Source organism: Neovison vison, chromosome 11 (assembly GCF_020171115.1).
Source record: "Neovison vison isolate M4711 chromosome 11, ASM_NN_V1, whole genome shotgun sequence".
Lineage (NCBI taxonomy): Eukaryota > Metazoa > Chordata > Mammalia > Carnivora > Mustelidae > Neogale > Neogale vison.
The window spans coordinates 23,954,381-23,982,324 of record NC_058101.1 but is presented as its reverse complement, the minus strand read 5'-3'; the positions used below and the strand labels follow the sequence as shown (position 1 = coordinate 23,982,324).

Sequence of the window (27,944 nt, the reverse complement as noted above, 5' to 3'; positions counted from 1 at the left end):
TGGCATATAAATAAATAAAATCTTTAAAAACAAACAAACAAAAAACCTGTTACTGACTTTGAGACCATTACATAACGTTAATAAAGATTCATCTCTTTCTATAAGATATTCTCTTGGGTGGTTCAGTGGGTTAAAAACCTCTGCCTTCTGCTCAGGTCATGATCTCAGGGTCCTGGGATCGAGCCCCGAATCGGGCTCTCTGCTTAGCAGGGAGCCTGCTTCCCCCACCCCCACCCTCAGCCTACCTTTCCGCCTACTTGTGATCTCTGTCAAATAAATAAATAAAATCTTAAAAAAAAAAAAAAAGATATTTCTCTTAAAACATCAGACATTGATGTGGAATTCTGAAATTATCAAATAATTTTTCTTCTAATGGTGAAAATATTTTAATAGACCTCCTAATGTTGAACCATCCTGAGTTGTTGGAACAAACTTCACTTTTATGGAGTTACAGAATTTAAAAAATTTTTAAAATACGGCCGAATACTAATAATAATACGAATTACTAATATTTCTTTAACATTTTTACGTTGATATTTATAAATAGGATTGACTTCCAGTTTTCCTTTTTTGATATTATTTTTATAAGGTTTTGATATTAGTATTTTCTGGCTTCATAAAAAATATTTTGAGATTTTCTTCCATCTCTGAGTTGTAAAAATTCAAAATCTATTGGTCTAGTATTTTGGAGGGGGAAGTTTTTAGATAATGTTTTCAACTTTTTTTCCATGCCTATTAGTCTGTTCAGAGGTATTCTTTTTTTCTTTCTTCTGACATCAGTTTTGGTAGTACTTACTTTATTAGACAATCCTCCATTTTAGTTAGGTTTTCAAACTGATAGTCATAGAGATTTGTAAAGTACTGTTTTGTGATTTTCATTTATTCTATATCTGTTTCAATTTCCTTACTTTCATTTGTATATTTGTACATTTATGGTTTCTTTTTCTTTTTCTTGATTAGGTTATTAGGTCTTTTTTTTCTTGATTAGGTTATTACATTAGGCTAATTAGGTTATTTTATTTTATTTTATTTTTTGCAAATAATTAGATTTTGCTTTACCAATTTTTCTTTTTAACTATTTTGTAATTTTTTAATTTCATTTTTCATTTTATAATTTTCTTCCTTTTGCTGTCTTGAGGTTCACCCTGGTTTGTTTATTTATTTATGTTTTTTAACTAAAACCTTAATTCACTCATTCTTTCTTGCTTGATAGCATTTAAAGCATTGAATTTTTCACTGAATATGCCTTTGGCAGAATCCCGTAAGTTTTAACATGCAGTGTTTTTATTATCTCTTTGTTTTCTGGATATTGTATAATTTTGGTATTATCTTCATTAGTTAGAAATAGTTCATTTTGATATTTGTTTCTATGAGAAAATACTAAGAATTTTAACTTTTTTTTTTTTTAAAGATTTTATTTTGTTGATTTGACAGAGATCACAAGTAGACAGAGAGGCAGGCAGAGAGAGAGAGAGGGAAGCAGGCTCCCTGCTGAGCAGAGAGCCCGATGCGGGACTCGATCCCAGGACCCTGAGACCATGACCTGAGCCGAACGTTCTTAAGCTAACTATGTATTTAAGGGTGAGATAGTGTTATGAAAAAATATATGCAAAAGTATGTTAAGTACAGAATCTACATTAAGACTACATGAAGTTAACAAAATATACTTTTATTTGTGTGGTATAAATTTATCAATCTGAATTTGAGTCTAATTTCAAAATTCACAACCTAGTAAGATATTAGGATTAACATGTTTATTAAATATGTAGTACTTAATAATGTAGTATTAAATATGTAGTACCCATATATCTACTCTATCTACAGCTCTGATGTGGAAATTCTGTAAGTTCCGAGGTAGAAGTCATGTTCTCCTGTCTTTCCACATTTTCTTAGTTCTCTAGAAGTGGTAAATCACAACTTTTCTAAAGAATCTTTGACTACAGGTCACTTGGAAGACAGAAATGCATTCAGCCTGTAAGTTCTGGCCCATTATTGTGGACACTGATTACTACAATAAGAACACAATTCTTGACATATTACCTGCGCAATAAATGATGATAAGGTCAATGTCTACAAAACCCAACAGGACTACTGTGACATAGTTCAAGGAACACACAACATGGACAAAGCAAATCTGGTCCTAAAATACTGACATTTTCCATCATATAAAGCCCCCACTGCCCCGTAACAATAGTATGTATATAGAATATTAATGCAGCCATGCAGTCAAGTAATAGAAATATACTGAGCATGGTTTAATTTGTGAATATCTGAAAATGACAGAAATTTTCACACTGGGTTGAATTGGGAAGTACATACCATTTTAAATGTAACCTTCTGATCGTCTTCCATTGCGTGGCTAGAAAAGAATAAATAAAAAATAAATCAGTGTAACTAAGAGTGAAGTTAACTTTCATACAAATCAACCTAATGATTTCTATGGGAATTATTATATCTTCTTTTATCTAGTTTTGCTCTCCCTTCCATCCATTCTCTAAATTGTTGTTAAAATTAGTTTCCAAAATGCAAATCTCGCTGCATGGCTCTTCCTAGCCCAACACTAAAGTTGAAATTCCTTAGTTAACTATTTCACTGGCTAATTCCTGTTGATTCTTCAAATTCAGCTCTTAAAGCCTTCTCTGTACCTCCTCTACTCTCCGGCCTGGGTTAAACACCTTTCTTCCAGAAACCAGTTGCCTGGATTGAAGGTGCATTTAACATAGTATTTTTTATTTGTTTATCAGTTTCCTGTATTAGACTGTGAACTCTTACAGCATAAGAATGGAATCCTATCTGTATGCTTCTAATCTTTGCAACATTGCCCAGCACCCAGTAGAAATTTTTAAAAAATTGCTAAATGAATGAATAAAAAAATCTCTGATAATGTAGTAAGGATACAAACATTTTAGAAAATAAAGCTGCTTAGAAAAAAACTCACATTTCTTACACAATTTGGACAAGCAAAATATTAAATGCAATTACAAAGTTTTGTTGACTTATAGCCTCTAGTATAGTTGATTCTTTCACTTTTAAAAACTTATGAAAATAATCATAACTGTTCTACTCTCCTGAATCAAATATTCGGTAAATGATTCCTTGGAACTTAAGGAGTAATGCATCTTTCAGACACTCACTCACTGCACATGAAATTTGATAGAAATAAACTGTTTAATATCTGAATGTCACTTGGGGTGTTTACAAACATGAGAGGATTAGAGAAAAGATCAGAGCTACCATAATATTAAAACAATATGGTGGGGGAAGAAGTGAATCTCAGACTAGAGCACCTGATGTCAAATATCTATAAATAAAAACTTAATGTAAAGAAGTGCATAGTCGGGGTATTTTTTTTTTTTCCAATTTAAATGTTGAGTGATTTTTTTTTTTTTAAATATGTTATTTGCATACCCTGAACAAAAACTGTCTTCGAACTTGACTTGCAATAGGACCTTGGAATTCTTCCTGGAAGAGAAAATGAGGGCATTACAAATCAAAACTAACAGTAAAAATAAGTGCAAATTCTTAGTGAATTCTTAGTGAAGCTCCAAGTTATTTTCAACTACCATAATTAAACGAGGAAGGAATCAAGGACTTGAGTATAAAATTCCTATCAATAAGTAATCTTTGAATGTATACCCGAGGAACTTTCACTTAGCAATATCACCAGAATGTTGTATTTTAAAATAATTCCCTAGGGGCAGCTGGCTGAGTCAGTCGGTAGAGCATGCAACTCCTGATCTCAGGGTCATGAGTTTGAGCCCCATGTTGGGTGTAGAGCTCACTTAAAAATTGTTTTAAATAAAATAATAAAATAAATTCCTTATCAATGTAACAGCTTCTAGGAAGTTTTGTTAGTTGTATGTGTATTCATCAATTAGTAGAATGAGAGATGAAAGTTCATAGATAATTAACTATATTTAAAATCTCCTCTCAGCATTTTGTTAAAACAAAATAGTTTCCTTAAAATACATATGGTATGTGCTAACACATGATCAGGGAAAAATATAAACTAGAATTGTGTCAGACCTAAAATACACTATGTTTCTATAGGAATTGAAATTGAAATTGAAATTGAAGGACAATTTTGGTAAACGATATTTATTCAAGGAGACTTGAATAAATTAGATTTATTTATTTATTAGTAGATTATTTATTTATTAGTAGATTTTATTAGATTAGATTTTCCCAGTATAATCATATTCACAGAAATGATAAGAAAAAAAACCAAGAACACACCAATTTTTCATAATGGATGTTATTTTGAAGTTGCTTCTTTTCTTAAAGCATTTCATTTTAAACAATGGAAAAGATTTAACGTTTTATGGTTTCCATAAAATAGGTTCTCATAGCTTCTATTTCAACAACTACTTCTTATAGCAGTATCAGGATGGCAATCACTATGAAATATGTCATCAAGTCCTTTTGAAATTATTCTATAAGTATAATCAAATTTTAAATTCTAAGAAATGGCTCTGACATCTATTAAAATTCTGAAATCCCATATTAATTTGGGGTGCCTGTTTGGCTCAGTCGGAAGAGCATGTGACTTGATCTCAAAGTTATGAGTTCAAGCCCCACATTGGGTGTAGAGATTACGAAAATAAATAAAAAATTTGAAAAAAAACCTTTGAAATCCTTGCTTTACAAGAAATGTATTTTAAATTCTCAATATTTTGTACCTAATTCTCATCCTGACTACAAACTCCCTCAAATTACTTAATATTTTTAAATGCACACATAGAAACTATATATTTATATGCTTGTATAAGAAAAGTTATGTATGTTACATTAAACAGATAAAAAAAAAAGACAAGGAAAATGTAACTTAAATAGTGTCAAATTTTAAAACTTTCAAGCCCAAACATACAGGTCTGTTTAGTCTTACTGGAGAAAGAATTTAGGAAGTAGAGATAAGTAAGATGTCAGGATGGAAGTGAGGATGTCTAGCAAAGAACATTTAAGAAAAGTATTTGGATGCCCCAAATCTGAAAACTCATTTTCCTTAAGAACACAAAACATTTCACTATCAAAAATCTGTTTTAAAATTAGGAAACTTAGGCCCAACAAAGCTAACATTCTACTTTAATTTTTTTTTTAATTATTCATGACTTACATTCTTTTCTTTCATCGGTTCCTATGAAACTTGGCTTGTTGCAAAATACTTTAAGGAGTTATTTGTCCAACAGGTCATACTGCTAAGTCACAGGTTACATATTCAGCTAGTTTTCTGGAAATACAATTTTGCTCAAGGTGGAACATTCAGACAAAGTACGAAATGGCCACAATACTGAGTGTTTAGATCTGGTAAATAATGACAGCAAAGTGATATAATAAACTAGTCATTTGTTGGTGTGTTTTAAGAAACTGCATCTTTAAATTGAAATCTTAAACTATTCATCAGTCAAGCAAAGTCTTCAGAAAGTAAAAGTTAATTCAAAAAAGCATATATTTCTTCTAGGAAGTTTGTTTGACAACGAATTTGATTTTTTTTTTAAGAGGCTATTACAGTTCCTCTTACCTTTCTTATTCAAGTTGGTAGCAGATATTGTCTTCCCTGACGGAAGCTTAGTTTAAGAATGTGAAGAATTTAGGAAGGAAATAGCGATCATAAAAATAAATTTTGATGAATTTATTTGCCTAGACTGTATGCATTTTTAAAGGTATTTGAAGACCGTTTGTTGGTAGTATTTTAAGAATAAAATTAACATGGTACTTAAATTAAGGGAAAATCTAACAATAAAGTAATAGAAGTATGTGGGAGCGCCTGGCTGGCTAAGTCGGTGGAGAGTGCAACTATTGATTTCAGGGTTGTAAGTTCAAGCCCTATGTTGGGTGTAGAGATCACTTAAAATCCTTTAAAGAAATAAAAGAAGAATTCCAAGATTAGACAATAAAGAAAGCATAGTGAAAAAAGTATTTGCCTAGACAAGAAGTCAGAAAACTCTGCTGTAATCTCTAATCTCACTTACTAGCATGATCTTTGGAAACACCTTTTTTCTGAGTTGTTTCCCTTTTAGTAAACTGGGGATAACAATACTTGCATAAGTACTAACAGAATTGCCAAAAGAATAAATGGAGATAACATAAGACTTAAAACTAAAATGCATTATGACAATGTAAGGTATTACTCAAAAGTAATATCTAGAAACTTTCATCAATGAAAGAATTAAAAATTCTTTTAAAATGACAATAAAAACTCCACAATCTCTAGTTAAAACTCAGTTGTATTCCTCTTAAACACAGATACTAGATTGAGGCTATATTTCTGTTAACTGAAAATTAAAGATGCCTGCATTTAGTTTCTGATCTATTTCCTTCACACACCTTACCCTTCCCAACATTTTAGTACTTGGGTAGAAAGCTTCTCATCGTAGCCAACAGCCAACCTGTACACTGAGGGGTGGCGAAAGGTCTTTCACCTTCCCTCCTGTTCCAACCCAAGTACTGGGCACGCTGTTGTGTCCTTTCCTTGAACCAAGAAAAGTTTTCTCACTGGGAGGGTCATGGCCCTTGGAAGGGCGTGTAACCCCAGCTTCCCTCATTGCTCTCAGCTTGAATCCAAGGGGAAGTACTAAGGGCGGCAGGAACGATTCTCTTCCTCCTGAGTGAAAACACTTCCTCACTTAGATCCTCCAATATAAGTGAAAACACTTATATCGGGCTTGTCCTGAGACAGTGTCTTCTACATCACCACAACTGGGAATTCAGGGCCCCACAGGGAGTGACGAAGCAAGCATGCAGTTTGTGTTACGTACGTCCAGTCTGAACCTCTTCATTCTTCTCTCATGCAGTTGAGGAACAAGCTGCAGTAGCGGATGGACGACAGACGACTGAGAGACACGAACACACACACGTGATGAGCACGAAAGCTTCTCAGCATTGGGCATAAAGATGGTTTCCTATTTGTTTGGTTTTGCTTTTGCTTTTACCCCACTCTACTTGCTCCAGACAAAAAAGAACAAGAAAGATGTTATGTGATGTAGCTCTTTGAGAACACTTCAAAGAATGTGGAGAATAAGCCAAGAGACTGAATGAAATGTGGTAGGGTCTGTGCTAGGATCCTTGTCATCAGGCTGGAGAAATGCTTTCCTTAGGGCCTCAGCTCCGTCATCAGCTGCTGGCAAGTCAATCACCCACCAGCATCTCTGAGATGCTTCCAGACTTATGCAAAATGGTTTGGACCAATGGAACCAACTCTGTGAGGATCAGTTTTCTTCTATGAAAATGTTTTGTCTGGAAGATTATTGTATACGCACATCTGGGATCCTCCTTCACAAAGGTTATTTTGTATTTAAAACTGAACATATGGAACAAGACAACAGGGGACACAAAAAGTGACCAACGTGTCATTGATCGTGAAAAATGGGACTAAAATACATTTTCTCAAAATGTAAAGATGTCAAGCAGAAGGAAATGAAAGTATTATTTGAGACATGGGATTCTCCGATAGTTTCATTTTAAAGGCATGGCTTGGATTGAACCTTCTCACAAATATTAAATTCATTTGTCAACTGGATTACTTTAAGCCCTATCTAACAGTGATTTGTTAACCAGTTCAACCTACCATTCAACTCCTCATACATAAGAATATTCAATATGACAAACATTTGAAACTGAGTTTATTATACTGCTACCTTTTCAGAGGTACACCTATGTTTAAAATTCACTGTGCTCCTCATTCCCTAAATTGGGCCATGGGAGTGAATCACAAGCATAGAAGGAATACTATGGTTGAATAATTACTAAGCATTTAGATTGAAACACCAGAATAGCATTTTAAAAATTCATCTGTATAAAAAGAAAAACTACCACTAAAACCACCAATTTGGGAGTGAACTGAATTCATGTTACTGGTATCTGACTAATCTTAGTAAATTCTCACATTAAAAGCCTAATTAAATAAGGAGAGCTGAGGAATAGTACTGGATATTTCTAATTATATTTAATGACGTTCTTGGCAATCATCATTTAAAGTCATTCTTAAAATGATTTTGGTTAAATCTTGTTTTTCCTTGTACTAATTGATTTCTAAAACAATATGTTCTACTTAATCATTTGTGCCCTTTTTTTGTATCTAGAATATAAATTTCATAACAGGAGGGATTTCTTTTTTAATTTTCTAATTTTATTGCTACATTTATAGTACCTAGACTTGTGCTTGGCACAGAATAGATACTCAGTAAACAACTGTTGAGTGAATGAATAAACTTAACGTACATGTAGTTAGTAAAATATAAAATAAATGAAATGTGTAATGAAGATTGAATTCCATTTGTTTATTCACATATAAACTCTTAAAGGGAAAAACACGAATTTTGATCTAGTTCTATTAGATAAACTGCAAAAACAGATTTAAAAAAATACTAGCAATTACTAATAAGAAGTAATTCTACAACTTACCACAACATTTGAATTGCCCAGCTTCCGTGTCTTTGAATAATGAAATAAGAACTGTTAAAAAAAAAAAAGTGAGATTTACTATAAATGGTTACCGACTTCTTTTATTATTTTTTAGTGTATGTATTTACAGAAATCACCTTACCCTTTTGGTATTATCTTTTTCATCTGTTTCCTATTGAAAAAAGAGAGCAATAAATATCATCTTATATATAACGTATTATAAGATTATAATAAATAAAATACTATATTATTATATTATGCAATATATTATAATCATATACTATATGTAGTATAAAGTTTATAACATAAAATCATTTTTTTTAAAGATTTTATTTATTTATTTGAGAGAGAGAGAGTATGAGAAGGGGAAGGGTCAGAGGGAGAAGCAGACTCCTTGCCAAGCAGGGAGCCCGATGCGGAACTCGACCCCTGGACTCCAGGATCATGACCTGAGCCGAAGGCAGTTGCCTAACCAACTGAGCCACCCAGGCGTCCCCATAAAATCATTTTTAATCTTTAAAAATATGTGACACATATGTTATATATAAAATACAAGCCTGAAACTGGTTAAGCATATATTGCTCTTAAATAAATGGGAAAGGGCACCTGGGTGGCTCAGTGGGTTAAAGCCTCTGCCTTCCGCTCAGGTCATGATCTCAGGGTCCTGGGATCGAGCCCCGCATTTGGGCTCTCTGCTCAGCATGGAGCTTGCTTCCCTTCTTCTCTCTCTCTGCCTGCCTCTCTGCCTACTTGTGATCTCTGTCTGTCAAATAAACAAATAAAATTTTTAAAAATAAATGGGAAATTAATTAAATATTGTTTATATTAGATGACTGTAAACTCCCTTATTAGTGTCGCTAAATTCTCCCAGTTCAGAAGCTGAACTATTTTTTTTTAAGGATTTTATTTATTTATTTGACAGACAGAGATCACAAGTAGGCAGAGAGGCAGGCAGAGAGAGAGGAGGAAGCAGGCTCCCTGCTGAGCAGAGAGCCCAAAGTGGGGCTCCATCCCAGGACCCTGGGATCATGACCTGAGCTTAACCCACTGAGCCACCCAGGTGCCCTGAACTATTTGTATCTTATCCAAAACCAACTTGGGCTCTTCTAGCTCTTCACGAACTGCTCCCGAAACTGGGCATACTTTCTTCCAGAAGGAATTCCAAGGTATCACTGAACAATTTTTTGCCTATAAATAAAACACTATTTCAACCTTACCTGGGGCTTTGGTAGAGTCCCCATAATTGTGATGCAAAGCTCCTCCAGTGCGTTGGATGCCTAAAGAAAACAAGAAGATACACAGGCCAGGCTTTTGCTTTCGCATCATTTACTTGGAAGAGAGAGTTGTGGAATGTTAGGCGCGCAAGGATATTGCAAATACCCAGAACAAAATCCTTCGTGTCCCACTAAAACTCTGTAGGAATCCCTTGGTTTCTCTCATGACAAACACTTGGCTCCTAAAAGTAAAACCTTCCTTGCAACCAGCGGGGGGAGAATGTTGTGTGCTGGGCATGCGCGTGGATGGGGGCTCCCGCCCTGGTCCAGTTACATAGTTCTCAGCACTTGCTAAGACCCCATGAAATTCTAAGACCGAGAGAACGGAGAACAGGGCCAAAAGAGGGATTATTCTTCCCGGCTTGTAGCAGAATCTCAATGTACATGCCAAAGCTGTGAGCCTCACCGAATTACTCATTATTGGTTCATTTAAAAATCCTCCAATGGCTCCCGAACAATGGGAGGGGAGGAAGCCGCGCACGGTGCCCCTAATCTGAGTTACCACCCTTCCAGGCTGCTGACTGCACACCCCGGGATCAGGTTTGTCGAAGCATCTGAGCCCAGAAGTAGGGCAGGGCTCCCTGCGGTTAGGCGCCGGCTGGGTGTGGTGAGGAGTAACACAAATGGACAAGCAGGGGCGAAACCTGCTTTGCACAGGATTCAGCACACTAGCATCACGAACAATCGATTACTTAATAAACGCAGAACAGAAGGACGGAGGAGCTGGAACCGTGCTGGGGGCGCGGGAAGCTGTAGAATTAGTCGTTGAAAACGTGGGCTGCGGAGCTGAGCTGCCTCAAATTCTAGAGCCGTGCAATCCCAGCCAGCTCTGTTCCTCAGTGGTGGCCCCCTGGGCTGCTTATCTAAGCTCTCTGAACTTCACGGTCTTCAGCCACCAGTCTGGGATGACAACATCCCTGCGGAGAGTTCTTGGAAGGATTAGGTGGAGGCGGAGCCCTCAGCACGGTGCCAGGTACGTGGCAATTAGCTAGCAGTAAGAGCAGTAAAGAATGTGTGGCCTGTAAAGCTGGATTTACAACAGCAGTTACTCTTCGTTGGGAAGACACGCCATAAAGGATTGTTCGGGGCCAGCGACGGTCTAGCCCTTGCAACAACAGCGCATGGTGACCGTGTGGCTTGTAGCGAGGGATCCAGGCAGAGCCCGGATCGGCTTCCCGGAGCATCCTCCCTAGCGCTTCGGAGGTCTGCTTTGCTCTCTTCCATTTGTTTGCCTGCCAGGCACGTTGTGGGGATATTTAGGAATAATATGAAATGGATCCTATTTTCGTAGTGCATGAAATGGATCCTATTTTCGTAGTGCTTCAGCAAATTGCAAAACACTTTCATATACCTAATTCGCATTCCGTCCTTAAAACGGGGGCATGAGAAGGACAGGGAGGTTCTAGGAGACGGTCACGTGCTTAGAACCACACGTGGCCAGCAGTTAGTCCGGGGTAGCCTGGGGGCTTGGCCCTCTGGCCTGCAGACCTTGCTGTGTGGCCTTGGCATTGGCCATTAAGCCTACAGCTGGGATGGGGGGTCAGATGAGAGAGAGTAACACTGATACACTCCTTCCCACTTTTTCCCTTTGGGGTTGGGTACATAGGTCACTCCATAAAAATCTGGAAACAAATTCCTGAAACCTCCGTTTATGACCCATGTAGAAATGCTGTAAAATACAAAACAATAAAAAGAAAATATCTAGTGATGTCATGTGTCTCTTAACACACAGAAGAATAAATTCAGTGTCTCCTAAGAACAGCTTAGAAGCTGGACGAGGCTTGGCAACAGGACCGAAGTTTGATGGAAAAGGTTTCAAAACATGTTGCATTTTCTCCACCCACTCTTCTCATGAAGCCATGATTCTCTGAGCTACAACTATTCTTTAAGCATTTTTCTCATACTGTTTTTAATATTTTATTTTTTATTTGTGGACTTCAAAGATCCTTTCTTTCCTCTTTGGTAAAAATGTTTTGAATGTGAATACTTTGTATGTGAATGTTCAGATAATCACACAAACGGTAAAATTATAGTTAATGTGAAAAGTAATGATTTTTTAAAAAGTTGTATCAGTAGGGTGCCTGCATGGCTCAGTGGGTTAGGCCTCTTCCTTCGGCTCAGGTCATGATCTCAGGGTCCTGGGATCAAGTCCCACATCTGGCTCTCTGCTCAGCAGGGAACCTGCTTCCCTGCCCCCACTCTCTGCCTGCCTCTCTGCCTACTTGTGATCTCTCTCTGTCAAATAAATAAATAAAATCTTTTTTTTTTAAAGTTAAAAAAAAAATAAATAAAAAATAAAAGTTGTATCAGTCAACGTAAATGATTCCATAGTAAATTTACCAAAGCTCTCCTCAAAAGGTGCAGTCTCCAAATCCAGCAAAAGCTTCGTCTGGCTTCATGGGGTCTAAATGAGTGTTTTAAATTCATCCATTTAGTACTGAAGAAATAAGACGACTCCAAGGGTGTTCCTGACTTTTAAATGCATGCTTCTGCATTATACACTGATTAACATCCATCCTATGTTATAAGCTGTTAGTGCTTTTCCAGCACCTTGAAATATTATTCATAAATGTCATCTATTGTGATCCTGGTCTTGCTTTTCCATCTAATGCCCTGAGCTCGCCTGCAGACTGGGGGATGGGACAAGGCAGGAGGAATAGAGCACTGCACGAGGCTGCTTCTCCACCTCGGCCATGATGACATTCTGGAAGGACGACGTGACCTTGGCATAGCACGTCACCTTAGCCAGACCACAGAGGGTTTACATGGGGGCTTCACAGTTAGTAGTTCGGCCGCAAGCACGCCACTGATTGGTCTGAAAGAGGCTGAGCCCTCCTCTCCGGCCAGGAAACTAGTGATCCTGAGGAACAAAGGCAGCACACTGAGGCTAACTCTGCTGCACCCACACTAGGGAGCGGAGCAGCGGACAGAAGGCAGCGCACCCCATCGAGAAGGTGTGGAGAGGGCACGCTTGCTGTCAACGCCTCGTGCTTCCACGTACACAAACTACACGAACACTCCTCACTTCCCCACCATCTCTGAACTCTTGCCTGTGGAAGAGGCGGGAGTTCGCTGATCGTCGACTGGGAAGAGGGAACTGGGCATGCTCCCTTCAGCCCTTTCCTCCTCGGGAGCCACTCTGGCTGGTGTTCTTGTTGGGTCTCTGCCCTGTGCCTGGAAACCTGACTTGCCCGGAGGCCTCAAATCACCCTCCAAGTCCAGTTTCAATTCTGGGAGTAGTTTTAGGCAACACACTTGGTATCAGATCTAAGGCCACCTTCGTAAAGTGACTTCGCTGTTACAGTGACACTTCGACCTCGGTAAGTCTGACTCCATGTTTCTCTCTCTGTGGGTTTCACACTCAGTTGAGGGAGAGGATATTAGCCTCCAAATGCAACAACAGATACGTTATTTTTAACCTAACGCAGAATTTGATTTTGAAATTAGCATTTTCATTTCCAAAATATGTGCATATTATCTGTAAATCTATTTCCCTTAGAGAGAAAGGCCCCGGGATGACCTCACAACATAAACTCACAGAACTGATTATTACCTGCCGATGATGTAAGGATTTCTAAAGTGTTGACATGTTTTAATGAGTCCATAAAGTAATGACAGGTCCAGAGGGAGAAATGGAGTGACACCTACGTATGTCGCTACAAAAACACCTCCAATGGGAATTACCTGAGGCTGAGAATCAAGGGACAGCCAGGCCGAACAAGCGTCATCTATCTGTGGAAAAGAAAAATGCCAGTTACAGCTTGGAAATCGAAAGAATGGCCTCAAAATTAAGAAGCACCCTGTTATCCTGTGGTTCTTTATTATGTAAATCTGATCGCTTCATCTAAATTAACATGATAAGGGGCGCCTGGGTGGCTCAGTGGGTTAAAGCCTCTGCCTTCGGCTTGGGTTGTGGTCCCAGGGTCCTGGCTCTCTGCTTCACTGCTTCCTCCTCTCTGCCTGCCTCTCTGCCTACTTGTGATCTCTCTTTCTGACAAAAAAATAAAAAATAAAAAATCTTTTAAAAAATTAATTAATTAACATAATAGCATAAGTGCTAAATGATACATAAGACACAGAAAAAACTCTACACAACAGCTGCCAGTTCTCTAGGAAGGAGCCAGCAGTAGGAAAGGGGTGGAGTTCAGTGGTTTACTACGGAATCAGTCAAGATTTTGCCACACTCTTCACTTTTGTAAGTTTTCCTCCAGTTCGGGCTGTCGTCCATCTACTTAGACGTAACCACTGACCAAAGACTTTCCCAGATTTATTACATCTATATGGGCTTTTCCAACCTGAATTCTCTGATGTTCAGCAAGTTTGGAGGACTGGCTAAAATTTTCCCTACATTCATGACATTTATAAGGTTTCTCTCCAAAACGGATACTCTCATGTATTATAAGTTCTGAGCTTTCAGGAAAGACCTTCGCACATTTACTACATTTATAATGGTTCTCTGGAAAGTGAGTCCTCAGACGTATATTTGAGCCTTGCTTAAACTTTTCCTCAAACCCACTGTATTGATCTATTCTCTCTGCGTTATAAAGCCTCTGGTAGTTTAAAAAAATTTTTTTATTTAAATTCAATTAATTAACATATACTATATTATTTCAGAGGTAGAACTCAATGATCCATCAGTTGCATACAACGCCCAGTGCTCCTTATTCAAGTGCCCTCCTTAATGTTCCTTAACGTCCATCATCCAGCTGTCCCATCCCCCACCCACCTCCCCTCCAGCAACCCTCCGTTTGTTTCCTAGGGTTAAGAGTCTCTTATGGTTCATCTCCCTCTCTGATTCACCTTATTTTATTTTTCCTTCTCTTCCCCTATAGGCTGTGGTAGTTTTTTATGTTTGACTCCTCTGTAAAGCCTGTCTCAGTTTGCTACACAGGTGAAGTTCTTCCTCATGATTGATACTCTGATAGTTGTTGAGCACTGATGGATGGTTAAGCATCACCCCACATTTATCAAGTTTATAGATTTCTGAACTCTTGGCTGTTGAGTAAGTCTTGAGTGTCAGTTAAAGAATGTGGCAAGACTTTAAACAATGCTAATCCCTGAGTCATTACCAGAGAATTTATACTGGAGTGAAATTTTACAAATATAAAGAATCTGGAAGCCCTTTGATCAGTGGTGAAACCTCATTCAGTATCATGGAATTAGAGAGAAGCCTTATTAGTAAAGGATGTGGTAAAATCTTTAAGGACTTCTCAACCCTTATTCACAACACGGAGTTCAAACTGAGGAGAAACCTTGCAAACAGAAAGATTTGTGGCAAGCCTCTTACTGGAACTCACAACTTACTCACCATCATAGATCTCACACAGGAGAGAAACCGTAACATGTGAAGAAAGTGGCAAAGCCTTTTACTGAAATTCAGTCATTACTCAGTGTCCCCAAAGTCACACTAGGTTCAAACTCTAGAAATGTAATGAAAGAGGAAAGACCTTTATTTAAAAAAAAAAAAAATACACCTTAGAAAACACGAGGGAGGGGCATCTGGGTGGCTCAGCGGGTTAAAGTCTCTGCCTTGGGCTCAAGTCATGATCTTAGGGTCCTGGGATCGAGCCCCACATTGGGCTCTCTGCTCAGCAGGAAGCCTGCTTCCCCCCTCCCTCTGCCTGCCTCTCTACTTGTGATCTCTCTCTGTCAAATAAATAAATAAAATCTTAAAAAAAAAAAAAAAAAGAAAACAAGAGGGAGTGCCTAAAGGAAAATAACTTTACAGATAGAAAAAATTTAGAGAAGTATTTCATGGAACAACAAATGTCAATAAATGTCACAGTTAACAGTAGAAGTAAGTCAATCACTCTTTTCAGACATTACTTTAAGTCAGAATATTTATTATAGGGAATATGAGTTAAATGTGTAGATAACATATTTGCTAGTCTGCTTTAAAAGGTAAAGGGGATGGATTTTTGGACAAGCATAATTAATGACAACATGTTTTTTCATACTGACCCTTTTTGGTATTTGTAACTAGCAAATTTTAATGTATTTCTACAGTCCAATCACTTTATGAAATACCTGTACTTCTCGTGGGTGTATGAAATCACGTGGATGATTGTGCCTAAAGCAAAGATAACATGACAGCCTTCTTCATTCAGTGGGATTTGTGCATATCTAATTTTCCTTTGAAGATTAACAACAATATAATACACACCGTATGATGAAAATCTAAATGGAGATATTGTTTGTGGCTGACTGATAACACTGATGTACGTTACCATGAAATAGATGTTCGGGGAATCACCCATGTTTTGTAGTACTAAGGAACATTTTGAATTCTATAGATAAAACGTGATATCAAATCATCTTTATGAAAAAGGAGGTGGCAATACGACAAAAAACCATTGTATTTTTGTCATGGCTGTAGTTAGAAGTGGAGAATGTTAGCTGCTGTGGTTGAAATAAAGAAATCTTTACAGATTAAGAAAATAAGGTTTAGTGAACTACAGTTGACAGCTGTTTTCAGTCTTTATCCTAAAGAGAAAAATTGAAAGACTTTAAACTGTAGCAGAAGAGATTTATATTAATCATTAAAGAACTGTGCTGTGAAGTTTAGCACTAAAGCTGGATGTCTGGAGTAGTTTATGGCATTTATTTCTTTGGTGGCCTTTTAAACTGGGACTGGAAAAAATGGTACTGATTTCTCGTCTGTCTGGGATAATATAACTGGAGTCCTGTTTATGGCATAACGTCTCGGAATTCTTTGTTGATCAGGTTAATTTTGTTTCCATTCTTATACTATACAGAAAAGGGGATAATCATACTCTCTTTGCCCATAATTCCTCATGCTCCTATTGCTTCCAAGATGAACATGTACTCTAACATATGATTCTCTAATCTAGAGAATGAGGAAGGTATACAATATTATAGAAGACCAAAGTCTTTTTTTTTTTTTAAAGATTTATTTATTTATTTATTTGACAGACAGCGATCACAAGTAGGCAGAGAGGCAGGCAGAGAGAGAGAGGAGGAAGCAGGCTCCCTGCTTGAGCAGAGAGCCCGATGGGGGCTCGATCCCAGGACCCTGAGATCATGACCTGAGCCGAAGGCAGAGGCTTTAACCCACTGAGCCACCCAGGCGCCCCGAAGACTAGTCTTAATGTCTCTTTCCTTTTTATCCTTACAGAGCCTGTCATGTTCTCCATATATCACAAATATTTAGGGAATTTTAAAAAAGATTTGATTGATTGATTGATTGATTGATTTGACAGAGAGAGACACAGTGAGAGGGAACACAAGCAGGGGGAGTGGGAGAGGGGCAGGCTTTCTGCGGAGCAGAGAGCCCGACCTGCACGTGGGGCTCTATCCCAGGACCCTGCGATCATGACCTGAGCCGAAGGCAGACACTTAACACCTGAGCCACCCAGTAGTCCCGGGATTTTTTTTTTTTAATTCCTCTCATCCCTTCTGCCCACCCACCTGCCCCGCTTCCATGCCATGCAAATCCAGAGTCACAACTATAAAGACACACACACACATACGCACACAGGCTATGGCACATCCAACGTGTCCGGAATAAGTGCTCAATAAATATTCCTTAAGTAGCACTGAACTTGTAGAAAGAAAATAAAGTCAGTTGAGAGGGGAAAGGCAAAAAGATACCTTGCTAAAGCCTTGAATTATGACCAGTGCTTTAATATATCACCCTTAAATGTTACTTAGCTTGCGTCAGCAGGGTCGGAGGAACCGATCCCTCCTGCAAAGTTTTTGTGGTACTTAGGTATCTGAAGATACCACGCTCAAAGGCAAAGTTGTCCACCTGCAGACCAGGCTGCCTGCCGAGGTGAAGTGGCCTTGTCCCAGAACAGCAGACCCTTGAACCTAAGGGCTAACTAATCAGTGCATCAGTATTGTTTGGAGAAAAATATCAGAATAAGAAAAAACACCAATTAATCGAATTAGGAGATAATTGCAAAGCTCTTCAGTCTTTGTTCTTTTTTCTTTGAAAGACACAGCAACACTGCTCACCCACTTTCCGTTTGGATAAGCACTCGTTCTTTCTACTCGGCTTGAGGCCCTAATGGGTTTAAGAGCCACTAATTGCTTTTGAGAACTCTGTAGAGTCTGTTGACGAATTTGTTTGAAAATGGTTAGGTCTTTGTACAAGGTTTGAAAAGGACGTGTTTCTAGGATCTGGATAGCTCAGTAATTTTTAAAACCTCCAGCGGAAAAGCACATCTTTTAGTGTCTTAATTTCTTTAAATATCTTTTCCTGTAAAAGAATTTATAGTGTTGTACAATTCTAGTTTTTTCCCAGCTTTATCATCTAAAATTTAACTTCAAAAAATTTCCACAGAAATATGATTTCCAGCTAAAATAAATGTTTCTGAATTATACATAATCTCTGTTATCTAAATTATCCTTCTTGTTTACACCTCTGGCATGTATTTTGATATATCAAGGCAGAGAACCTTATAACAGACTTTATGAGCTTTTTTGCTATTAGAGATTGTGTAGTAGTTGGCACTTACTACCCATTTTATGGTCATGATCAAGAGGTCCTGGGATCAAGCCCCATGTCAGGCTCTGCACTCAGTGCGGAGGCACAACCAACATCTTTCAAAAGCTCTTACTTTCTAAATGTAGTCCTTTTGAAAGAAATCTTTACTTTTAATGTAATTCAATCCATCATCTTTTTGGCCTCATGATTTATATTTGCAATTTTGTTTTAGAAGTCATTCCCTGCTCCTAGCTCAAGAAGATATTGTCCTAATAAAAAAGATAGATTCTATTAATTCTTATAATTTACCCTTTATATTTAGATCTTTGATCCACTTGGAGTCCCCTTCATTTTTTTAATTGAAGAATAATTGGCATACAATGTATTAATTTCAGGGTGCAACATAGTGATTTGTTATTTTATACATTACAAAATGGTCGTGGGGTGTTAGTTTTATTTCTCTCCATACAGCGAGCCAGTTTCTGACCTTCACTTGCCAAGCAATCTGTGGTTTTCCCTCTGATTTTTAATGGTTGTAAGTTGTGCATTTCTGCCTTAGTTAGGGTTTTCCCAGAAACAGACCTTGAGATAGTGATGTGGATATGAGTAGGTTATTAGGGAGATGATCCCAGAAGCACTAGTGGAATAGCGAAGAAGATAAACAGGGAAGAGAAGGAATTCCATAAAGTATATGTTATCGAGTGCATTACCACCATGCCTAACTGGGATCAGCCTGTCTGGGGAACTCTAGGAGCCAATGCAGAGCACATCTGTTATCCCAACTGAGAGAAGAGGCAGCTGAGGTATTTATCTACCAACTCCTTGGGTCAGTAATTGAGGGGTATTCTTAGTGGTGGAAGCATTTACTCTCAGGCATTTCTAGTCCAACTACACCCCACATGGGGCTTGAACTCACAACCCTGAGATTAAGAGTTGCGTGCTCTACTGACTGAGCCAGCCAGGCACCCCCAAACTTTGACTTAGAATGTTTTTATGTCATTTAATTGTAACTATTTTGTAATTTCCTCTTTAGCCTGGGATTATTTACCAAAATGTTACTTATTTTCCAAACAGATGGGATACTGAAGTTACACTTGTGTTGTTAATTTCTAATTTTATTGCATTATGATTGGAAAACATTTAAAATGGTTCCTTTTTAACTTGCAGAAATTTTCTTTGTGCCCTAACACATGGCATCTTTTTGTTTAATGTTCCAATTATGCCCCAAAAGAATGTATATACTATTTAGTGTAGGTTTTAAAAAATATTTAGAATAGGTTAAACTTATTAATTGTATGGTTATATCTTTGTTCTATCTATTGATGTCATTTGTTTTAACATCGGTTTTGAACAGGTGTATTAAAATCTCTAACTACAAATGTTCATTGATCTATTCTCCCCTGAAGTTCTATTAGATATTAAGTAAATTTTGAGTTTTTAAAAATACATATTAATAATGGCTGTATCTTTTACCTTGCTGTTCTTTTTTTTTTAATTTTTTTAAAAATTTTATTTATTTATTTGACAGAGAGAAATCACAAGTAGATGGAGAGGCAGGCAGAGAGAGAGGAGGAAGCAAGCTCCCTGCTGAGCAGAATGCCCGATGAGGGACTCGATCCCAGGACCTTGAGATCATGACCCGAGCTGAAGGCAGCGGCTTAACCCACTGAGCTACCCAGGCGCCCCTACCTTGCTGTTCTTTTATCAGCATAAGACACTGAGTATAATTTAAGATCTGCGCATACTGAGATACTGAGCATAATTTACTAAAATCATAAAATAAGGTCCCTCTTTAATAAGATGGTTTGTTTATCTGGATTCTATTTTATCAGATATTAAGACTGATACTCCAATTTTCTTGAAATTCATATATGCTTGGTATGTCCTTTTCCATACTTTTTGCTTGGCCTTTTTTTTTTTTTCTTTTTAAAGTGTGACTTTTTTTTTTTTAAGATTGTATTTATTTATTTGACAGAGAGAGAGATCACAAGTAGGCAGAGAGGCAGACACAGAGAGAGGGGGAAGCAGGCTCTCTGCTGAGCAGAGAGCCCAATGCAGGTCTCTATCCCAGGACCCTGGGATCATGACCTGAGCCGAAGGCAGAGGCTTAACCCACTGAGCCATCCAGGTGCCCTTAAGTGTGACTTTCATAGACAACATATTGTTGGATCTCTAAAAAAATTCCAATCTGCGAATTTCTGCCCTTAGGTGGTATTTTTGGTACATTCACATTATTGTAATTATTATTAGGACTTATTTCTGCCATCTCACTTTTTCATTTACTGTAATTGTTTTGTTTCTATTCATCTTTCCTTCTTTCATTTCAAAAGAATAATAATTCTGAATGTTGTGATATCAGAATATTAGTAAAATTATGGTTGTCCCCAAATTCAATTATCTTATTTCATTTGATAATTTCAAAGAAGGTAAAGTTTCCACTAATGTATAGAGACAATGCTTTACCTCATTCCACAGTTGTCGTTCTTGTTCAGGCTGTAATCCTTGAGATAATACTGGAGCACCTGAAAATAAAGTTATATTTACATGTTATTTTTATGGTATTTCTTCTAAAGTTAAACGTTTATATATAATTCAATTTTGGATGCCATTTTAAATTTTCACTGTACATCATTACCCACCTATTTCAACGAGATATTTCAGCATTTGACTTAGTATAAGGATACATAATTATTAAATAAACCTTAATAACATTTCAAAGACATTAAGAGTGGATTTCTTTTTTTCTACATGTCTATGAATGTGCATAGCAGCATTATCCTAAGAGCCCCAGAGTGGAAACAATCCAAATGTCTGTTATCTTAAAAGAGATAAAACATGGGGAGTGCACATATGGAATACTACTTGGGTAATAAAAAGGAATGAAGTATTAATATATGCTGCATCGAAGAGGAATCACAGACATATTATGCTAAATCAAATAAGCCAGATGCAAAAAAACCCCAAATATTGTATGATTCTATTCCATGGAATGTCCAGAACGGGCACATCTGTATTAACAGAAGGACTGGTAGTTTCCTGGAGCTGGGGGTAGGAATAGAGACTGACTGCACATGGACGTAACAGATTTTGGGGAAGTGTCATGGAAAATTGTATTATTGTCATAACTGGACAGTTCTAGAAGTCTACTTAAAACCCACTGAGCTGGGGCACCTGAGTGGCTCAGTTGGTTAGGTGTCTGACTCTCGGTTTCTGCTCAGGTCATGATCAAGGGGTCCTTCAAGCCCCATGTCGGGCTCTGCACTCAGTGTGGAGACTGCTGAGATTGAGCCCCACATCAGGCTCCCTGCTCCCTGCTCAGCAGGAAGACTGCTTCTCCCTCTCCCACTCTCCTGCTTGTGTTCCCTCTCTTGCTGTGTTCTATCAAATAAATAAAATCTCTAAAAAAAAAAATTTTTTTTTTTTAAGTTTAAAAAAAAGAAAGAAATGGAGGATGCCTCTTTATTCAACAGAACTAAGCAGCTCCAAGAAACATTTTGGGTCTAAGCTTCTCTTTCACGAGTCTGAATCCTTCCTGAAGGAGGATATGAACGTTCTCAGGAAAACAGTCTAAAAGGCCATTGGTTTTTTCCTCACAACTTGGACACGCGGCTTGTCTACAGTTACTAAGACTTGAACAACAAGGAGATGAGAGGAAGAGGATGGAGGATGAGAGCAGGAGTCAACTTTAAAGAACCAAACCAGAACCAAGCATTGATGCAAAGGGAAAACGCAAAGACTTCCATTCTTTGGATTCAGTTTTTACCGGCATTTACTTCTGATTTCTCCACTCACTTTACTGCTGTTTGTTTGACAGGGTGTTCCTGTGCAAAGAATACAATTTTATGTTCTTCCTATGCCTGCCCATCTCTCTCCTACGTCCACACTATGTCACCAACAACCGTGGCTTGCCTCCTTCCGGGCCCCCAAGCCTGCCCGGGCCACACAGAAATTGCCATTTTATCTAACTTAGTCCCAAGCTCTTATGTAATCAAAAAGAGATACTTTGTGGCTTTTACACAACACATGTAAACACAGTCTCAGTGTAAAGTTAGAGGAGCCAACATTTAAAAACCCACTAATATTCTAGTACCAAACCCAAACCTTAGGGGGACTTATTTTTCTCTCCTTTGTGTATCTGTTAACCAAAGTAGGTGTGATTTTCTCCCCCAAGATACCCTAGATATGGACTTTATATTGTCAAATAAGAGTACTAGATACTTCCTCCAATATAGTCAGAGACATTGCCCTTATCTTCGAGATACTGAAAACTGCACTGTTTTTGATGAGTTTTGACGTATTTATACTTACTTACTATCTCGTAAAGTGAAACCTTTAGTCTTATGTTGCACAGTCTAACTAATGCAAACAATATGGATAGACAACTTTTGTATCTGTCAATACACCTCTGTAAGAGAAAGAAACCTTGACCTTTTTATTGGGGTATAACTGAAATACAACATTATATTAGTTCACAATATAATGATCCTAAATTTGTATATATTGTGAGATGATCACCACAATAAGTCTAGTTAACATCATACATAGTTGATCACATACATAGTTACAGATTTTTTCTTGCGATGAGAACTCTTTAAGATTTACTCTCAGCAGCTTTCAAATAGACCATATAGTGCCCATGCTGTACATTACATGCCCGTGGCAGATCTGTTTTATAGCTGGAAGTTTGTACCTTTTGACTCTGTTTACCCATTTCACACACCTGCACCTCCCCACCTCTGTGAACCACCCATCTATTCTCTGTATTCACATATTTTGCTTGATTTTTTAAAAAGATTTTATTTATTCATTTGACAGAGATCACAAGCAGGCAGAGAGAAGGGGGGCGGAGGGAGCAGCCTCCCTGCTGAGCAGACCTCAATGCGGGCTGGATCCCAGGATCCTGAGATCATGACCTAAGCCAAAGGCAGAGGCTTAACCCACTGAGCCACCCAGGTGCCCCTTGCTTGATTTTGTTTTGTTGGGGTTTTGTTAGATTCCACATATAAGTCAGATCATTTAGTATTTGTCTTCCTTCGAAAAACAGATTTGATTTTCTAAAAGTGGTGTTAACTCATTGCTTGAACTTAATGAGGATAGGGTTTGAAAGGGAGAAACTTCTTGTTGACTGAATTTTAAGAATTACTCAATAAGTAGGGGTCTGAGTAGGAAAAAGCAGTTTTGGTTTTTTTTTTTTAAGATTTTATTTATTTGTCAGAGAGAGAGAAGGAGGGAGCACGAGCAGGGGCAGAGGCAGAGGAAGAAGCAGGCTCCCCACTGAGCAAAGAGCTTGCTGAAAGACTGGATCCCAAGCAGTCTGAGATCATGACCTGAGATCATGACCTGAGCTGAAGGCAGACACAACCAACAGAGCCATACTGGCATCCAGAAAAAAAAAAAAAAAAAAAAAAAACCACTTCTTAATTCAGTCTTGGGTATTTTGATCACTTGCTGTCACAAACGAAATCAAAGTCTGTTGCAGTTATCCAAAATGTGCCCTCTTTTAGGAAATTTCCTTCTATATTTTAATAACGTTCTCTGAAGCATAAACTGTTTCCATCCACCAAACCTGTGGCCGGTTCTTCATCTCGCATTGCTGTTGCAGGCTCTGCTGACTCGTTTTGCCAAGCTGCTCCACTTACTGACATTGTCTTAGTTTCCTCTGGCTCTGTGACGTTTGTTTCACTGTTTTTTTAGATACACCCAGTTGCATCCTGTATTGTGATTAATCTTGGTAGATTATCTCCCAAGTTCGGTTATACATGGTGAGCTTCCCCTCCAGGGCCATTTTTAGGAACTCGGGACTAGGGAATATCACACTTTATGTCTCCCCTCTCCCCTTTCCCTCACATCTTTAGAGAGATAAGATTAGGTTTTTTAAAATATCAAGAGCAGGTCTAAAGGGGGAAAAGATACAAAATGGTAGTCTAGGGGGTCTCTGTGCAGTGAGAAAGGCATCTTATCCCTTTGCTTGAGAAATACTAGGGATATTGATGAGATGATTGACCAGCCAGCAGAAACAGTCTTTTCTGAAATAAAACCCGAGACTTGTCCTTTTTAGAAAGCAGCTTTCCACAGTTTATGCTTGATCACCAGTGCCCTGAAAATTCCCCCTCTTCCCAAAAAGCAGTTATCCCGAGCTGATGCAAATATCACGGTAAACATACAACATGTAACATGCATGGCAAGTACATTTGCTTCACAGAAAAAAAAAGACACTTTTAAAACTATAATTATCAAAAAACTGTAGTTATCTGTCTCCTTAATAAGGTAGATAAAGGCTGCCATCCTAATTCCACTAATAACAAATTTAAAACAGAAAAATATTAATATTACTTTGCATATGTTATGCAGTATTATTGCTGGCTCTCTGATGAAGAAGGTTGAAGTCTAGCTTCTGACTGCTTAGATCCCACAGCCAAATGGCCCCATTTTCCTTGCCCCCTTCGCCAATGCCCCCAGGAAAGGGAGAAAAAACCCAAAACAATGAAAGGACTGCGATAAAAATAAACCCACTGGAGAAGAAGACTTGCTTCAGTCTCTCTACCTCTAATTGAGGGCTGGCCTGCAGGCTCTGAAAGGTCCGGGGAGTTATGGTTTCAAGTCGCCAGTGCTCTGGACAATGATGAGATGGTCTGCCTACCTTTGCCTCACTGACAAGAGAGCAGAGGGAAACTCAGAGACGCTGCTGTGGAGTTGGAAAATTCGTGTTCTTAGCAAGACAGTGGATGGCCCTGGGGTGGGCGGGGGAGCTCTGGGTTGGAGGTGGGAGGTAAAGGATGGATCCCTCAAGGTACCTGGAAAAATAACCTTTAGGGAATAGGGAAGTGATCTCCCCGTTGGCAGGTGCTGGGCTCTGCTCTACCTTGTCTGCAAACTTCAGACATCCCTCCCTGACCTCGCCTTTGCTTTTCCCACTTCTTTTCTCTAGGTCAAGAACAGGAAGTCCCTGTTTATCAAGTCACATTTGCCTTCACTGGCTTTAGCTGTAAGCAAGGATGAAAGCCAGGCTTACCCACTTGCCTCTTTTTTTAAAAAAAAAAGTCTCCAGGGCACCTGGGTTGCTCAGTCCCTTAAGCCGTTGCTTTTGGCTCAGATCGTGATCTTAGGGTCTTGGGCTTCCTGCTTCAGAGAGAGTCTGTTTCTCCCTCCTCCTACCCCTCCTCCTGCTTGTTCTCTCTCTCTCTGTGTGAAATAAATAAAATCTTAAAAAAAAAGTCTCAATTCTTTTTTTCCTGATCTGGTGCGTCAAAACCCAAACGGCACAGAGAACGGCCCTAGAAGGGGGCCCGTCCGGGTTATGTGGATGGAACAGGAGCTCATTCACTAAAGATGGGCCCTCTCCAAGTTGACCTGGCACCAGCAGGTGAAGTATCAAAACTCTCGTTTTACTTTAGCCATCAGTCCCTCCAGTAATTGCAGTGAAAGGGAACGCATTTTAATTTTCACTATGTTAATTTATGTCAGTTTTCACCGGCCACGGGCCAGGGACGACCCGAGTACGAGGGAGCCCCGCAAGTTTCCGCCAACCATAGGCCACCGGGGGCCTGGGGATTTCGGCCCTGCGGGGACTGCGCTCTGGCCCGGCCGCTCGCACCTGCTCCGCTCGCCGCGCGCGGACAGCGACGCGCGCGGGTCATCAAAGGCGAGAAGCTGGGGAGCCCCACAGCAGGAGGGGAAGGAGAGAACCAGAAACGAACGGAAGAGGCGAGAAAGGGAGGGAAGAGGGCGCGGCAGGTGGCGGGGGGAAGGTTCGAGAAGCGGCGGGCGCGGGGCGGGAGGGTGGAGGGAGCCCGGCAGGCGCGCGGGGCCCGCTTACCTAGGCAGGTGCCCACGCAGCAGGCGAGCAGCGGCAGCAGCAGCAGGGGCCGGGACGCGGCGGCCACCTGTCCCGGGGCGGCCGCGGGGCGGCGGCTGGCTGCTTGCGGCATCTGGGCGCTGGAGGGAGGCTCGGGGCTCGGCCTCTGCGCTGCCCGGGCCAGCACTCCGCGCGGGACCTGGCAGTGCCTCTGTGTCTTCGGCGCGCAGCTCGCGGGGCTCCGCGGCCAAGCTGACCTCCCCGCGCGCCGCCAACTTTTAAATCTCGCGGACACGTGGGCTGGGACGGCGCCGGCCCCACGCGCGTCACCTCGCGGCCCACCGCCCCCGGCCTCCGTCGCGTCAAGAGCGACCCGCTGCCCGCCCCCGACCCCCCACCCGCAGCGGGATCCGCCCCCGGTCACCGTTCTGACTCAGGGCACCGCGCATTCTCTCTCTGCCAGCCCTCTGGGCTCTGGGGTGAGCGTGGAAATAAAACAGTGCACGTCTGTTAGCTTCTTGGCGAGGGTCTGACTGGGAGCCGAAGAGGATGGCAAACCAGGAGGCCCGAAGAGGCTGGGATCGGGGTTTTTAAGGTTGGTGGTGGCGACGCTGTGTCAGTTCTCACGTCTGGCTGGGACGCCCCTTATTCAGCCCCTGGGAAAGCCTTCTGTGCCCCCCAACGACTGTGCGCGCCTCCGCCTCTGTAGAAGCACTTCTGTTCTGCTCACTCGTCCCTCCCCAGCCCCCAGCACCAGCGAGGTGCCTGTCCGGGCCGCCCGCCGTGGTGGTGTTGGTGTGCCCCAAATTCCTGCAAGGTCTGAGATCATTTAGGGAAATGCACTTACTTGGTGAAGCAGGTCTAGAAGAAAGGATTGCTAAGATTTGACCACACATACATTTCTAATAGGTCTGGAAGGTCTGTGACTGTCCTGTGGGTTTCCAAGCCCAAGGTTACTCTTTTTTCTATGCGTTTCCGTCACTCCCTACCCGTTGCCTTCTGATTTCTAGGGCGATGGCAGCTTGGCTATCCCCCTCCATACTTTCCTTTACTTCCTAGGTGGAAATGTCCAGAAAGCAGCCTCTCCCAGGAATACTGGCAGATACTGTTTTAATTTCCTTCTACAGAAGGAGGGAAGACTGATCTCATTTGACCTCCTTTCAAAAGGAACCCAGGAAAAGATCGAAAAGACGTAATTAACGTTTCTTAAGAGACATCTTCCCATGCTATTTAATATAACACTCATGGCATCTCTGGGATATACAAGTATTATGATTTTCATCTGATGATGCTTGGAGATGTTAAATTGCCTGAGGATATCCGCTTGTGAGGCAGGCCCCTCTGTGAAGACGTTCCTTCTCTAAGTTGGGGATTTTAATGCATTAGACGTGCACTGTGCCATCCACTATAGGCAAAGCATGCCCTTAAGGACTACAACATTAAGTAACAGGAGGAACTTCCCTAAAGGAAATTAGAACTTGGTGAAGGACCCCAAATCCATATTCAAATAGCTGTCTTACAAGGCAGGTTGGGATAGTCAGAAATGGAGGCAGGTGTGTAATCCTGACAGGTAATGTGAAAAAAAAAATATATTCACTACCTTTTTTTTTTTTTTAAGATTTTATGTATTTTATTATTGACGGACAGAGATCACAATCAGACAGAGAGGCAGGCAGAGAGAGAGGAAGGGAAGCAGGGCTCTCCGCTCAGCAGAGAGCCCGATGTGGGGCTCGATCCCAGGACCCTAAGATCATGACCCAAGCTGAAGGCAGGGGCTTTAATCCACTGAGCCACCCAGGCGCCCTTCACTACCTTTTTTAAGTTCTCTGTATTCATGTAGCACATGAACAAGGCTGAATTTGAGTCATGGTTCAGAATCAAGGATGGATGAGAGCAGATTCGAGTCAAGATTGCGTATGCTTTGATTTATTCCCAACGTAGTGAAAAGGTAGTGCAGAGGCGCCAGAGGATGGAGATGGCTCTGATTCCCCAGTCTTCCTTGGGTTTCCTGGAAGGGCACTGGAGG

The 27,944-nt window shown here is 39.9% G+C and overlaps 1 protein-coding gene across 1 annotated transcript in view; it reads right to left on the bottom strand.

Moving 5' to 3' along the window:
- Nucleotides 1-27,944, bottom strand: part of NMU (neuromedin U) — a 203,180-nt gene that overhangs the window by 1,242 nt on the left and 173,994 nt on the right. The window contains exons 6-13 of the mRNA XM_044225929.1: nt 20,587-20,645; nt 13,359-13,406; nt 9,618-9,677; nt 8,543-8,572; nt 8,401-8,451; nt 6,756-6,830; nt 3,409-3,462; nt 2,320-2,359 (exon numbers count right to left, since the gene is read on the bottom strand). Of these exons, the coding sequence (XP_044081864.1) occupies nt 2,324-2,359; nt 3,409-3,462; nt 6,756-6,830; nt 8,401-8,451; nt 8,543-8,572; nt 9,618-9,677; nt 13,359-13,406; nt 20,587-20,645 (413 nt within the window). The 3' untranslated portion in view covers nt 2,320-2,323. The remainder of the gene's footprint in view (nt 1-2,319; nt 2,360-3,408; nt 3,463-6,755; nt 6,831-8,400; nt 8,452-8,542; nt 8,573-9,617; nt 9,678-13,358; nt 13,407-20,586; nt 20,646-27,944) is intronic.